General features: G+C 31.8%; 1 protein-coding gene across 3 annotated transcripts; it reads right to left on the bottom strand.

Moving 5' to 3' along the window:
* Window positions 1–4132: 4132 nt before the first annotated feature.
* On the bottom strand, window positions 4133–7645 carry LOC137826192 (serine/threonine-protein kinase PEPKR2). Of its 3 annotated transcripts, none has more exons than XM_068632077.2 (4): window positions 7531–7645; window positions 6647–7367; window positions 5211–5507; window positions 4133–4741 (listed from the first exon to the last, which is right to left on the bottom strand). In XM_068632077.2, the coding sequence occupies exons 2-4, from the start codon at window positions 7341–7343 to the stop codon at window positions 4386–4388; spliced, it is 1350 nt and encodes a 449-aa protein (XP_068488178.1). In that variant the 5' UTR covers window positions 7344–7367; window positions 7531–7645; the 3' UTR covers window positions 4133–4385. The 3 variants fall into 3 exon arrangements, with proteins under 3 accessions (XP_068488178.1, XP_068488181.1, XP_068488180.1); XM_068632080.2 differs by having other exon boundaries at window positions 6647–7387; window positions 7531–7619; XM_068632079.2 differs by having other exon boundaries at window positions 6647–7361; window positions 7531–7613.
* Between the last annotated feature and the right edge of the window lie 8604 nt (window positions 7646–16249).

Raw genomic sequence — 16249 nt, 5'->3', positions numbered from 1 at the left:
TGATGATATTAGGATCAAATTCCAACAAAATATGTGCATCAAAAGTTAGTAAACCAATAAGTGTTCAACCTCAGAAGCAATAATCTTATCATCTTCATTGTAGTGATTAGTCATAAAGTGATCATAAGCCTTCTAAGTCCAATTGATTTCATTCTTGATGGTTTTGCCTAATTTGAATGCATCATTGATACAATTATCTCTTGCTACTTTAAATTTAGTTATAATTGTCGCATGAAGTAGAGTTGGTGGGAGTAGTACACATGAGAGCTCAGGAGCAAGAATGTCTCTATTCCAAAGGTTTACAACAACAAGAAACATCAGCATATTAAAAAATTATGTGTAAAAGTGGGAAAGACAAAGTAAAGTGAAGTTATTTATTCCTTTCCAGTGTTGACCATATGACTTTTCTACTTTGTCAAACCATTTCCCTTAATTGGTGTTTGTTTGTCAAACCAATTTGTAGAATTTAAAGGTAATGTGCATGAAATTGATCATAATTTCTCAATTATGGATAAAGGGGTTTTCTTCTTTAGTAGAAAGAAATGAATCTTTAAAATACTCATTGGGGAGGGTTAGCTTATAAGACCAAAAAAGGCATATTTTGTGCCAAAAGAATATTAAGGATTTAATACATGAATTTTCATGTCTTCTTTATTTCTTTTTTTTTACTAAAATAGTAGCAAATTTTTTGATAATGTACTCCAATATCTTTACATTAAAGACTAATAGAGGAGGAAAGCGACATTTAACTGTAGAATATGTGTGCTTAGTGGAAGAACAATTTGTTTGTTAGAATAGGATGCAATTGCTAGTGATAAAGAATGAAGGTTTTGAGAATGGAAGAGTTTAAAGGTGTGAAAACATGGAGGAAAAAGAAGGAAAATTAAAAAATAAAAAATAAAAAGTAAAAATGTATAGATTATTTTTATATGTGAAAATAGGGAAAACACAAGGGGGTTAAATTGTGTTTTAAAAAAAAATTGGCTGATTTTTGCAAGTATTGTTTAAGAGTGAGCAGTCAAATGTTATGTTTGTATTAGTGAGACAAACTGACAAATTTTTTTTAAAACAAAGTTTGGAAAAATTCTCCTTCTTAAATTAGTGCAATATTTATAACAAGGTGAGGAATGGAAGAAATTATTGAAGATATTTCTATATTAGTTCGTCTGATAGTACAAGCAACGTTCAGTTCTCAAACTACTATTTTAATTCCAATAGCTTCTTAGCATTATTCTTTTGGCCCATAGTCAATTTTGACTAACTCGTATGAGTATTATTTTATAAACCACTCTTGGCTAACACGAGTACTCTTTAAACAACAAGTCATTGTTGGCTTAAAACGAGTATTCTTAAAACAACAAAAGTCTCTCCTAACTTAAGATAAATAAATTGTCTAAAGTGTGATAGAAAAGATCACAAGAGTTGCATATTTTGATATTTACAAGGTCAAACTTTCTCTACCAGTTCACTAAACGAACATAACATTGTTCTTACAAAACTATTTTAGGGTACAAAAAAATGTTGGTATCATTTTAGCAGCAAACTGATTTTTCCTACTTTTTTTCTTGATGAATGGCTTTATATAAGCGCAAAAGCAAATAGTCATTGCAAATGTTTTGTTGACCATTGAGCAACTTCAGACTCACATAAACATCTTTCTCGTGTCTGATGAGCTTGAACGCAGAAGATGCATTAAATATTCTTCATGCATGCATTAAATTATATTTCCTTCTTTAAGTAATATCTTAATAGTTGGACGTATTTATCTTTTCTTAGACGGAATACTTTTATTATAACTTTTGTAAAGCGTATAATCATATGAAGCAATCATGTATTATTTAAACAAAATTTGCATCTTACCAACAAAACATAATTATATTTTATGCTTTGTTATTTTCAGCACTTAATTAAAACTAAAATTATTAGACTTATTTCTTAGCATTATATTATAAGGAGAGATAACGATGTTAATATATAAGTGGATAAGGTGAAACAAAATGACGCTGTTAACTGAAAATTAATTATATTTAAATTGTTATAAAATTTAAAAGGGTTGTTAATATTTAATTTGTTTTTTTAAATCTCATGTAAGATATTTGGAAAATTAAATGTCACTTCAAGAATGAGATAATTAATTGAGGGTAGAAAAGGGACACTTCTTAAAAATGAGAAGTCTTCTGAAATCGACAATAGAATATTCAAGAAAAATGTTACTTTTTGTCTTTTAAGTATTCAAATTAACATTTTCTTATGGACATTTGTTATTCATGATGGGTAAAACTCGAGAGGCCAAGAATGTAATGGTGGGATTTGATCTTCCAGAAATTATATTGATGTGAGACTTGTTAAGACTTTATGGCTGATTTCTCGAAGATAATTTTTATGTCTAAAAGAAATATCAATTTAAAAGTAATATATGTACTATAAAAGAATTATTATAATCCAAAGAAATGTCGAGAAACATGGAAATTTACAATTACATAGTGTATGTGTCTTTGTCTAAATAATGGCAAGTGAACTTTTGATAAGAGCAGCATAAATATAATGTAGGATTGTTTATATAAAGAAATTTAATGTAATTTTTAAGTGAGACAAAATAGACAACAAAAAAATAGCAATATTTCTATAATGCTAAAAGATTATAAAGGCTAGTAAAATGAGTTTGTTTGTATCCTTATCTGCCAACTTTTTTTATATCAATTAGTCAATATCTCAATATATTATTGGTAGACTTATATTGTAATTTATCTTTATATATTGATCATTCGTTCTAAGACATTATTTTTATTCATGTAAAAATAGAAAATCCAATATATATATATATATATATATATATATAAAATTAATGAATATTAAGATTTATTTTTCTTTGAAATTTAACGCTTATATTGAAATTTCATATTTTATGTATAACTTGTCTTGTATTTCTTCACACATAAATTGAAAAGTTTTTGGGTTTGTTATTTTAAATAAAAAAATCATAATTAATATTTATTTTTATTTCCATAAAATTTGAAATCAAATTTTTATAAGTTGTATTTGTTTTTGTTTCAATAAAATTGGTAATCAAATTTTCATAGAAAAGGTATCATTCATTCATTCTGTTAAAGAAGTACTATAATAAAATTCTTTATGTGACCAAAACGTTTTCTCGTATATGTAACACCTGAAGTATTAGTTGAAGTATTAGTAGAAATAAAAGTATGGGAAGAAAAAACGTAATTGAAAATTATTATTTTCTTGACATATTCTCTATTATTTGATAAAACTTACTAGAAGTTACAAACTTTGTCATATCTCTTATTGAATGAGTATCTCTCCGATTTATAATTTTCAATAAAATTTAATCAGTAATACAGTATAATAAAAAGAGTGGTAAATAATGTTCGTAACGTTCCTCTTATATTGATTAAACTCACAACCCCAGACTAATTCAAATTTGACAATGATCAAGATTTCTACTAATGAAAATGTATAGGAATCATGTTGCACAAGTATTCTTTGCACAAACCTTTTTATGCTCAACCAGCTTTCTCAAAGATTGAAAAAAAAATTTAAATAAATTTCACATCTAAATATATGATTACTTTTGTTTGAGTATCCAAATTTTTATAAAATTAAAAACTTAATAAATTATAAAATTTTAATTTAAGTTCCTAAAAAATACTAAACAAATTAAATCAAAATATTTAATATTAAGTAATCAATCATAAGAATCATGAAACTAATTTAAATCAAGAAAAAATAACCTTAGATTATTGTCTTTAAATTTAAATTTATCTTTTTCTTTTAACATTTCACTGGTTTTCCTGTTTTCCCTTAGTCCTTTCCCTCTTTCTCATTATTGCTTATGAGGACCCCCAAATGGAGAGAAAAATAGAAACCTGCCAAATATGGAGTAATAACTCCACCTATTCACTATGTCCAAATATGTTACTATTTTTAATGGTCCCTTATGCATCCCGTGTCAAGTTTCACAGAATGTTCATCATGGGAAGAGTGCAGTTATCAAGTTATACCAGATATTTTTTTCTCAGATGAAGTAATTCAATTAAATTCTATCCTTCTTTAAAATGAAGGTTACACCTTAAAATGTAAAGTACTAAGTAAAATTTATTGGAATACAAGCAGATTAACAATAGGTTCTGATTTAAACTTCCTGGAGAAACAATTTTGAAGTATTCACTAAATAAGTGAATTCATAACATAAACCCTTCTACTGCAAGAGCAAAATCATGCAGCCACACATTAACATTGTATATACGAGTTCTGTACAACTGAGTTCACTCAAGGTTATATGGACAAAAGAACAAAAGATTAATGTAATTAGATTTTAAAGCAGTCGATATTGTGGTGCTTGCGGTCGGTGTCATTCTGTCAGTAGGTCAGAATGCTTTACAGAGGTTAGTCTTCAAGTTAGATGAACCTTGTGGATCAATTGGACCAGTGGGACCCCACAACTTGGTCCTCTTAGCTTCGGATATCGTCACATGTGAAACAGCAGTGGCAAGTGCATCAATCCACGCACAGTCATCATGATATTCTGAATTACAACTTTCTGAGGATGAAAACGTGCTCGAACCATTTAGGGAACAATTATCCATCATCCTGTATCCTCCAAACCCAGATTCAGGTGCAGTAACACACTTGTGGCAAATAGCTGCATTTTGGGGTTTCAATTTTGATTTAACGGGCAGCATCTTCAATGTTTGCGCTGTATAGAACAATATCCATGGATGACCTGAAAATCAACCACCGAGTGTTAATTTAACATACACACAACGAGTGCGGAAGACTGAACCAATACAACAGTCAATAAAAGTACTGCTTTAATTTTTTGTTATTAAAAGTAAAAGCAATTGGGGAAAAGAGACTTTATCCACAAATAAGGCACTATGTAATAAAAACGACAAAATTATGTAGAGCTGGTAGATTCTCATTGTTATCCCAAACAAGAAAAAAAAACACAGACCCACTCGCAAGCATTTACAAAATGTATATATATCTCAAGGGACCCGCACAGCTTGTCAAAACAAGGTAAGCACTCTCATTAGTGATAGTTTCAACAAAACCAGGAAATACAATCTATGTTAATTATTTCAAGACAAAAATAACAAAAATCAAATTGAATAAAATCTTTGGTGTGTTCATCATCGAAGGAAAAAGATAAAGCAGGCAAACTCTCAATCATATATCTATCATAAACTTACTCAGTACTTCATCAGCTGTTATCCTTGCTGAAACATCTCTTGTCAACATTCTCCCAACAAGATCTCGAGCAGGTTTAGATATCGATTCCCACACCCCCGTTTGGAAATCTAGTTTGACATTTTTTATGTCCTCAAAAAGTGCCTCTTGTGAATCGCCTTTAAATGGAAGAAAACCAACCAACAAAGCATGCAGGAGCACCCCAGAACTCCATATATCCACCTTCTCAGAATATCTACCCAACAACACTTCCGGTGCAACATATGCAGGGCTCCCAGCAACACCTGTCAAATTCTGACCTGCAATACAAATTTTCAAACAATGAGTCAAGGTATCAATGACGTTGTGTTTAAACACACGTCCAACAAACACTGTTTCAGTTAAAATCTCATTAGAAATTCTTCACACTTTCATCACATAGTCAAAAACACTTGCATACACACCTAGAATTTTTTACTAGGTTTGGGCAAGTGTTTGAAAGAGCTCACACCAAACATCCTTATGAAACAAGTTAAGACAACATTAACTATTTTCAATTAATTTCAACACAACATTTTAAATAGCAGTCACAGTCACAGCTACGGTTTTTATCACGATCCTATATAACAAATTCAGCTCATGCTACTGCAATTGCAGGTTGCAAACACTTTATAAAAATATTGAACCAGTGATCTCACATGAACTAGTGAGATTATCAAAATAGTGTATATAAAGAAAGACAATCCTCACCTCACTTTTAGTAGGCCACAACATAAAGCAATCTTAAGTCTTTTTACGTCATTGCCACCATTCCGCCCCAATTTGTCCGACATTTACTACAAAGTGAAAGATTGCGATGAATCCGCAATATAAGCTTGCAATCACAATTGCAGTGGCCGTTGCTCAAAATTTTGAAGGAGCACAAAAAGCCACTACAATTGCAACCGCATTTGTCCCTTATTCACTACAATGTTAAGGATATCGATGAAACCACAATCTAAGATTGCAACAACAGTTGCGATGGCAGTTGCGATGGCAGTTGCTCCCAATTTTAAGCAATGTCAAGGATCGCAAAAAAATTGCAATCAGCAACCGCAAAAGTGGCCGCGTTTGTTCATTTACTAGTAAATGATCACCATGAAACCCCTAACCAAGACTAATTTCCAACAATGTGGAGGATTGAAAGGAAATTGCAATCTACGACAACCACATTTCTAACAAAACTCTAATCTACAACCAAAGCCACAGTCTCAGCCTCATCTCAGCCCAATTTCCCATAATTTCAAGATCAGGATAAAGCCGCAATCACGGTTGCGGCGACATTATCCTGCGATGCCAACTATCACAATACCATAATCACAACTTAAGATAATGACTGAAGCTCAAATCCTAAGACCATGATCGAACCTAGTCTAACCAAAAGGATCATCCAAACAGCATCTTTCACATATCAACTTACCCTCACAAATTCGGACGGCGAGACCAAAATCAGCAAGCTTAATCATCCCAGTTCCAGTAATCAGAACATTCTCGGGCTTAATATCCCTATGCACCACGCCCATATCATGACAATACTTAACAACCATCATTAACTCCTTCAGTATCCCAGCCGCCATGTGTTCCGAACACGGCCCCTCCCTCATCCTATCAACCAATCTACCCCCGGAGCACAATTCCATCACAAGGTGCCAACACTCCGCATCCTCATACACAGCTTTCAGAGTTACAACCCCAGGGTGACCCGACACGTGCTGCATTATCTCCACCTCGCGGTGCACCGTCTCCTCCCCCTTCTTCAGCGTCTTGCACGCGTAATCCACGCCCCCCGCACGTGCGCGGCAAACTGTCACCGACCCGAACTTCCCCTGACCGATCGTGCTCTTCCCTGTCAGGTAATCGTTCTCGATCCTCACGCTCCTTCCCATCCGCGTGGCCTCGTCAATGCACCCTATCTTCCGCTTCAGTCCCCGTGACGCGGTCAAAAGTGACGACGCGCTGCGAGTGGGAACCGTGGCCACGCAGTCTTCCCTGCACCGTTTGTTAAACCTCGGACCATGCTCTAGCGAGTAATGCGACTTCGAAACCTCCAGCAAGTTCGATCGCTCGCTGGCCTCGCTTTCTTTTCGTTTCTTTTTCATCTCATTCGGTGATCGCATTGCGGAAAGTGCACGATCCTGTTTCTGGCCAAAAAACAAAAACACTGGTATCAGAAGAAAAATAAAGATGATCAGATGAGATGAAGTGAGAAATGGTGAAATCGAAGGTGAAACCCTAAAATTAAGGAATTGGAGATTGGGGTAAATGCGTGAAGAAGTGAAGCAGAGTGAGTTCGGTTACGATTACCTTTCGACACGCGAGAAAAGAGAGAACCAAACGGTGTTTGTTTGTTCTCGAGTCAAAGAGTCCTCTCACTGTAACACTCTCGCATAATCATTTTGCTTAGAATGGGGTTCGGATATTTATATATAGACCGATATTCTCATGTGGGATTCACCACCATAAGGATATAGTGGGGGGCTCGTTTTGCGCGTTGATTATTTTGGCGGCACGAGTCAGAGCTTGGAGGTGCGGGCAGGATTGGAGTTACGTGACGTGGCGTTTTCTTTTTAGTTTGTTTTATTTGTTGGATGGACCAACGGAAATGTTTGTCGACACGTGGTTTAACAGATGGGTCCCATGTGCTTGTCCAACTGGGTCCTCTGCTGATTCGGATTTGGATGGTGACGGGCTTTAATGACCCAAATCAAGCCCAGTCAACTTCAATTGACGCTGTGTGAAGCAATTACAAAATTGGGGGAGCAAGATCCTAACTGTCATTATGTCTGCCTTAGTTATAATCAATTATTTCTATTACAGTTACAATTAGTCTTTAAAAATGGATAAAAATTTGTTGGATTATAGAAAAAGTTGTACTAATTTCTACATGATTGTCATCTGCATTAAATTGTTTTTATTGTGATCTCCAATTAGATACTATTACTAACTTTGAGAAAATATTTATCAGTACGATTTCTTTCATTATTACGTTGATTTGATTGTATCTGAAAATAATACTTTTCAAAGGATCTCATCATGATTCAAATTTAAAAATGAATAAAAGTTTTCTTTATTACAGGAACAACTCTATAGATTTTCAGTTCTATATATGGTATTTTCAGTTTTTATTCTCATCCCGATTTAGAATCTATTAATAATATCTGTAAAATATTTTGTAAACGTACTATTTTAATATATTTATATTTTTTTTACTTACGTTAGATTTAGTCTGTCTTTTTCAAGTCTTTCAATTTTTTTATTTAGAGGAGTTTTTTTTATATTATCAAGAATACTAAATAAATATTCTTTATTATTTTAAATAAATATTCTTTATTATTTTAAATAAATATTTTTTATTGTTTTTGTAAGAATCTTTTAATAATTTTTACATTAATTTTAAGTATGGAAATGCGGGTCAGTCCATAGTATGCTATCTCACTTTGTATAATTAGCAATTCTATGTCGTATTTTCAGTTTTTATTGTCATCCCAATTTAGAAACTATGAATGATATCCGCAAAATATTTAGGAAACAAAATTGAAAGTAATATTTTAATATATTTATGTTTTTTTAGTTTATTTATGTTAGACTTAGTCTCGCATAATGACTCTTTCTCAAACCTTCCAACTTTCTTATTTAGTATTTTTTTTTCTGTTATATTTTCAGGAATACTAAATAAATATACTTTATTTTTTTTAAGAGTCTTTTAATCATTTTAAGGATGACAATGTGGGTCAGTCCGTAGTCTACTATCCCGTTCCGCATAACCAACAATCTTATGTCACATTTTCGGCTTTTATTGTCATCCTAGTTTAGAAACTATGAATGATATCTACAAAATATTTAGGAAACAAAAATGAAAGTAATATGCTTTTTTTTTTGTTTACTTATGTTAGACTTAGTCTCACAACTCTTCCTCAAGCCTTCCAACTTTCCTATTTAGTGGAGTTTTTTTCAGTTATATTTCAGGAATACTAAATAAATGTTCTTTATTGTCTTTTTTAAGAGTCTTTTAATCATTTTTGCACTAATTTTAAGGATGGCAATGCAGGTCAACCCGCAGTCCGCTACCCCACTCTGCATAACCAGCAGTCTTATGTCGCATTTTTAGTTTTTATTGTCATCCCAGTTTATAAACTATGAATGATATCCGCAAAATATTTAGGAAATAAAATGAAAGTAATATTTTAATATATTTATGTTTTTTAGTTTACTTATGTTAGACTTAGTCTCACACGGTGACTCTTCCTCAATTCTCCAAACTTTCCTATTTAGTAGAGTTTTTTTTTCTGTTATATTTTCAGGAATACTAAATAAATATTTTTTATTGTGTTTTTTAAGAGTCTTTTAATAATTGTTGCGCTAATTCTATGTACTAAAATAAAATAATAATTTTATTTTTTATGCAAAAAAAAAATCATATCACACTCACTCACTATATTACAGTGTGACCTTTATTTTATTTTTAAAAAATTGAATTCAATGTACTAAACTAAAATGTTTTATTTTAATCATCTAAATGAGTTAATATTAAGAGTGACAACAGATTTAGTTTTAAGTAAAGTCTTCTATTTAAAATTTGTTAATAAAAAATAATTTAAAGAAGAGATTTCAATAAGATACTCTTTAAAAAATTAGTCATCTTCATTAAATACTTTGTAGCAATAATTTGATAAGATACTTTGATACATTTACATACATATAAAGGAACAATAAATGCAAAAAAAAACTTTAATTGTTTTTAATCAAGCTTTCTAACAACCCTTAAACTTGAATTCATATTTTTATCTTAATTGAATGAATTGAAACATGGATAAAATTTTAATTTTTCAGTAGGAGAAATAATTTTATTTTTATAAATGAATTTTCTTTTAAGAAAATATTTTACTTATGCGGGTTGACATGCAAGCCCGCGGGCTACCTCTGATGGGAGACAGACTAGTGAAATGAGTTTGCATCCTTTGAGCGGGACGAGCCAACCCAACCCGCATTTTGCGGGTCAAACACGATGCGAACCTATGCGAGACGGGTCAACCCGTATTGTCATCCCTAGCTAATTCTTCCTGCACCCAGATCAATACTGACATGCACCCAATAGGTAAATAGGCTTTTACACCTTTGAGCTTAGTGATTTAAAATAAGCACTTAGGATTATGAGATGCAGCCACGAAGAACCCATTCCAGCAACATTTTCACGACGGTTTTGGTGGTCCACGATGATGGGCAAGTCTCAATGATGAAGGGCGAGTGTTGTGGTGTTTGACTGGAGTTCTTCAGCAATGGTGGTCATCGGAAAAGGCAGAGTGGTAATCGGAGAAGAAAGGTGAGTTTCATTTTCATGAAAATTGTCGGCTTCTGGATAACGTTGTTTGATTTGTAATTTAGTATGTGTTAGTCTTTGGATGGAGAAATCTGGAGGTGTCCCAGATGACGTTAGCCACAGAGAAGAATGTTAGAAAAAGGGTTTCAGGTATGGAAATTCGTATATGTCCTATATATGAATATCCGTAGCCATTATGGATACATAAATCCATAAGTGTTTCGAATATGTAGATCCTGAACTTTGATTGTCTTTTTTTTTCATTCATATTTGATTTCATTTTTGAAAGGCATGGGAACATGGTGAGAACTAGAGGAGGATCTTCAAAGGTGGACCGTGTGCGACCAACTGCATTTGTGATAAGAAAGTGTGGTGATCTTAGTAATTCACTTCAAAATGAGGACTTTGAAGATAATGTTGAACACGAAGAAGTGGAAATTGAGGATGAAGGTTATCCAAGAGGGCCGACGGATAAGTGAATGCTGATTAATTATGAAAAGCATGTGGCAAGATAGTCATGTGATGGTTTGGTAAATAATGAATATTTTATATGAATGGTTAATTGCATTATCTATAGGTATGAGACGTGTGCAGTCCGAGTATTCTGAAGAGAAACCCCGTTGTATGATGTATGAGGTTGGGAAAGGACTTTAGTTGCAATAGTGAGGTTGTAGCTAGATACAATCACATTACCTGATATTTAGTTTTTCCCATACGAGGAGCGCATGAAAGAACGTCCATTTGAGTGAATATCCTTATTCTCGGGTTATATCAGGCTTGAAAGTTAAAGACAAATGCACTTGCCTAAACGAGTTCTCTGTCAGTATGGATATGTGTAGAGGATCCCTCGAGACCAACATCATTTAGTTCATCCCACACATCAATTTCCCCTGATATTCCCACGTATGAATCTTCGATATCCATTGGCATTATTGTATACAAAAAAAAATACATGCCAAAAGGCTTAAAGTATTCATTTCCGCAACACAAATAATTCATTTCGGATCCTCTCATCCAAGATTGGTAAATGGCTTCTGAATATCAACATCCATAACTTTCTCAACACACCCAACATTGGCTTTCGAATGACGATATCCGAACGCCTTATTATACATTTTGGATGCGGATATCCAAAAGTTACACTTAACAGTTCTTTATATCTACATCCATAAGGCAATTTTCGAACACCGATATCTAGAGAAAACTTTGCGTCATTACCACGCGAAAAATGGAAATGCTTACCTCAAACAACAACAAGAATTCCATTGCACCTAACAATAATGCATCGACCACCACCACTGCTACAAACAATGTATACCACAACCATCTCCACTGGAAACGAACACCACCCACGCAAGAACTCCCCTGCAACTTCTTTTTTCAAATACAAGTGACAAAGGCAATTAGGGAATTTTAAAAAATGTTGGGTGCATGCCAGAATTGATCTGGTACAGTTAGAATTAGCCTAATTGTTGATATAGTAGGCCCAATAATTTCACATAGTTTAGGATGTCAAGATCAATTTAAATATATACTTTTCTTTTAATCCTCTTAAGCTTCTTTTAAGGATAAAAATGTGAAGGAACTACGAGCTTCAAAACAAACTATATTTTGGATACCTCATTCTTTTAGCCAACGATTGATGGTTTGTTCCAGTACGTCCAATAGTCTTATATTGCTTAGAAATTGAGATCAAATACAATTTAACTACATATTTTTTTCCTTAACCCTTCGATATGTCTTTTAAAGACAAAACTATGACAAAACTTGGAGCTTCAAGATGGACAATACTTCAGATGTGATGATTGACTCAAATGATATCATTTTAACGAAGTTAAGGTTGTAAGAATTGTTTTTTTCTTTGAATGTTAGTGTGTTATTTTGTATTTAGAGATAGCAATAATGTAATTTAGTTTTCACATAACGAAACTCTATTTGTGAGCATTGAATACTTTTTTATTTTTTATATTGGAGTTGTGATTTAATATTTTGTTTATATCTTAATTAATTCATTTATTAAAGGAGGAGAGATTTATATGTTTTTCCCTCCACTTTAATATTTTAAGAGAAAAATGTTCATACATAAAATAATATATTAGATTATTCAAAGTATAACTAAAACAAATTAGCTTAAAGAAAATTAGTTCCATTTTCTTCACTTTACTTTTAAATCAAAAAGCAAAAAAAATGTAAGCCAACTCAAAATATAGTTTACAGAAAATTGAATTACGGTTGATTTTTCGGTCATTCCTACAACAATCCATTCAAAATTTGGTTATTTGCAAACTACACTAGTGCAAATAACGCATTTCTACAACAACATACTGGTGTAATATGTATTGTTCAAAGTAAAAAGAAAGTTTTAAAAATTAATATAGTTGGAGCATGACATATTACACTGGTTGGTTCCAACATGTGTAATATGTATTGTTTAGAGTAAAAAATAATATATCTAGAGCATGACATATTACACCGGTTGAAAAGACCAACCGTGTAATATGTATTGTTCATAGTAAAAAAAATGTTTAAAAAATAATATAGTTGGAGCATGACATATTACACCGGTTGAAAGGACCAACGATGTAATATGTAATATTCAAAATAAAAATAAAAGGTTCAAAAAATAATATATTTGTGTATTGAAAATGTTATATACATTTTAATGATTTATTTATTATAATTTTTAAACAAACTTTGATTTTGAGACTTCGAATTTGATTCAGAGCAAGATATTGTCTTCAGTAGCTACAAAATGGAGGCAATTTAAGACAAATTTGACATGCTATTACATCTTTAGCAAATACAAAGACAAGTTTCCTTGTGGTAAATATTGTGTAGATGAAAAGACATGGTCTCAATTTGTTCATAGTCGAATGGATCCCTCGTGACAAGTTTGTGAACATTTCATTATATATGTTATTAAATCTTATCATGAAATTCATAATTTATGTGTATTATGTACTTACAAGAAAAGAGGAAGAAAGGTCAAATTATTACACAAAATAATGTTACCCCCCACAGACAGTCTCGAGGAGGTTATGATTTTTTAGAGAAAAAGATAATGGAAGAAAAGTTAAAGAGGTAGAAAAAATCTGGTTCTGGTGAACTTATTTGTCCTCCATCCCCTCCTAGTCGACATGAGAAATGGAAGTTGGTCAGAACTAAAGTAGGGGATGAGATGACATTTGAGAAATCATTAGAGATTTCACAACGTATTGTATGTTTATAATTACATATCTTAGTTTTAGTATTACACACTTGTCATTACATATTATATTAACATATTGTATTATTCTTTATAGGATTCGCTAGCGAAGCAAAGCTCATGGGGAAGTTTTGTTCCTAAAGGTCGAGATGACATATTGACCGTGGCTATTGGGACTGAAGAACACCCTGGTCGTGTACATACTGTTGATTTTGGTGTTGGGGGTGAGACAATACTTTGGATTAGCTCCTCGACCCAACTTTTCTACTACAAATATCACTTAGGAGATAATGGAGCAATTAGCTGCACAATTGACAGAGACTGACACCATAACTAAGTTAGAACATAAAAGAACAAGTTACTAAAGAGTTAAGAGTTGAACTCGAGCAACGATATAATCTAGTTGAACCAGCAAATGTACTTCATGCTTGTGGTCGAGCTAGCACAAAAGGTAGTTTTGATGTCAAGGACTTAGAAGATGATGATAATGAATCCTTCTATCAGTGTAGGTTGTTTGTTGAAGAAAATACTTCTCATGTAGTGGTCATTGGGAGAGTGTATCCAGGAGGTTCAACCATGCAATTGTGCCCATGCAAGGTGATTTTTCTAGAGTAGTGGTTGAAAAAGTTAGAGATGCATTTGTTGCACTTCTAGTCCCACCACAGAGGTTGGGAGAGACACTTGTAACATTTATTGCACGACATACACATCTGATTAAGGCCATTTCAAAAAGAAATATCAGGTTTATTTCATTAAGGCCTATTAATGTTATTTAAATTTATACTTTATATTTGTTATTATGTTTTACAAGACTCCGGTACGAGACAAAATGCCCCAAATGGTGGTGATTTAAGCCCTCAACTACAACCACAAGTCCAACCATAACCATGTGTGGATCCAATCCAAGAGTTTATTAGGGTTTCACATCAATTGTTTCAGGATTATTTTGTCATCCTTGGGATGCAACAGTGTTTGGTGTTGACAATGGTGGTATACAATACATAACCATGCAGGATGTCTTTGAAATCATCCAGGGTAATCAATTATTGAACATCGCAGTTATTCAACTATGGATGATGTATGCACCCTTAATAATTACATGTTATTTAATCAAATGATGTTTCATGAATCATGTCACTTAATATATATATATATATAATATTAACAATGTAGGTATATAAATAAAATAATTATCAACATGGACAATGTTGATATTTATGTTTTCCTTGAGCCGCAATCCATATAAAGGTTCGAGAGTAAAAAATTAAATGTCAAACTTATATTCAAAGATGGAATCAGACATCCAGAAAGAGAATTTATATGGCTTCTTGTTACTTATATTTCATAATAGTACAATAAGCAACAAAGAAGCTTTGAATGTGGTTATTATGTAATGCATTGGATGTGAACCATTGCCCGTGTGAATATTATGGACTCTTGGGAACAAGTATTATAAGATTTAAATACTCTAACATCTCATTATAAATTCATATTTGTTATTATGAACACTAATATATTATTACATTTCTTAGTTTTTTGCAGAAACCGATCCACTAAATATACAAACTCTTGAACAAATTCATCAAGAATCATCCAAATATTTTTTAGAGATTAGGAATAAAAACAAGTCATAATTTCTAACTTTCTACATATATGTAAATTTTCATTAGTTTTAATTATACTATTTGCATGTTTTTATATTTCTTAATATAAAAATTAATTTGGCTGATATTTTAGTTTGATTTCACTATTATAGGTTGGGAAAAATCACAATTTAATAATTTTGTAAATAAAAAATATTACATATTACATTGTTATATAAATAGTCTATGTAAATTGTCACATATTATACCGATTAAAACCCACAATCAATGTAATATGTACATTAAATATGTGTTTCATAGTCATATATTACACTGATTAGGATCTATAATCAGTATAATATATTTCTTGTGAATGCTTTTTTTAAATTATTTTAATCAAATTTTAATAATTTATATAGTTGTTTATGATCTATGTAATATGTAATACATCTACTCGATAATATATCCGATTTAATATATTTTTTATAAAAACTTGTGTAATATGCGTTATTTCCGTTGGTACTAAACTCTCAAATTGTACGGTTAATTATACCATCTATATTGAGAACCCAAAGAAAAAAAGTCTGAACTGTGCTATTTGGATGAAAAAAATCACGTATATATCGCCTCTGACACATTTTATATCCTTCCAAACTTTATTTCTACAACTAGAATACTGAAATTGTCCAAATAAGTTCTATCTTTTTGAAGTAATGTTTTTATTATTATATTTGTTCAATCATTGCGAGAAAGAGAAAAGATATTTATCTTACTCTCTTAATTTGCAACTAATAAAGCAATATGATCAACATTACTATTGTAATAGTTATTATAATATTTAATTTTTAAATTATACTTATTAAGGATTTTTTAAGCACTTTTAATATCATCTTTTTATCTAACAACTTTATCTTTATC

Source organism: Phaseolus vulgaris, chromosome 8 (assembly GCF_051622355.1).
Source record: "Phaseolus vulgaris cultivar YP4 chromosome 8, ASM5162235v1, whole genome shotgun sequence".
Classification (NCBI taxonomy): Eukaryota; Viridiplantae; Streptophyta; class Magnoliopsida; order Fabales; family Fabaceae; genus Phaseolus; species Phaseolus vulgaris.
This window is presented reverse-complemented; position numbering and strand designations above follow the sequence as displayed.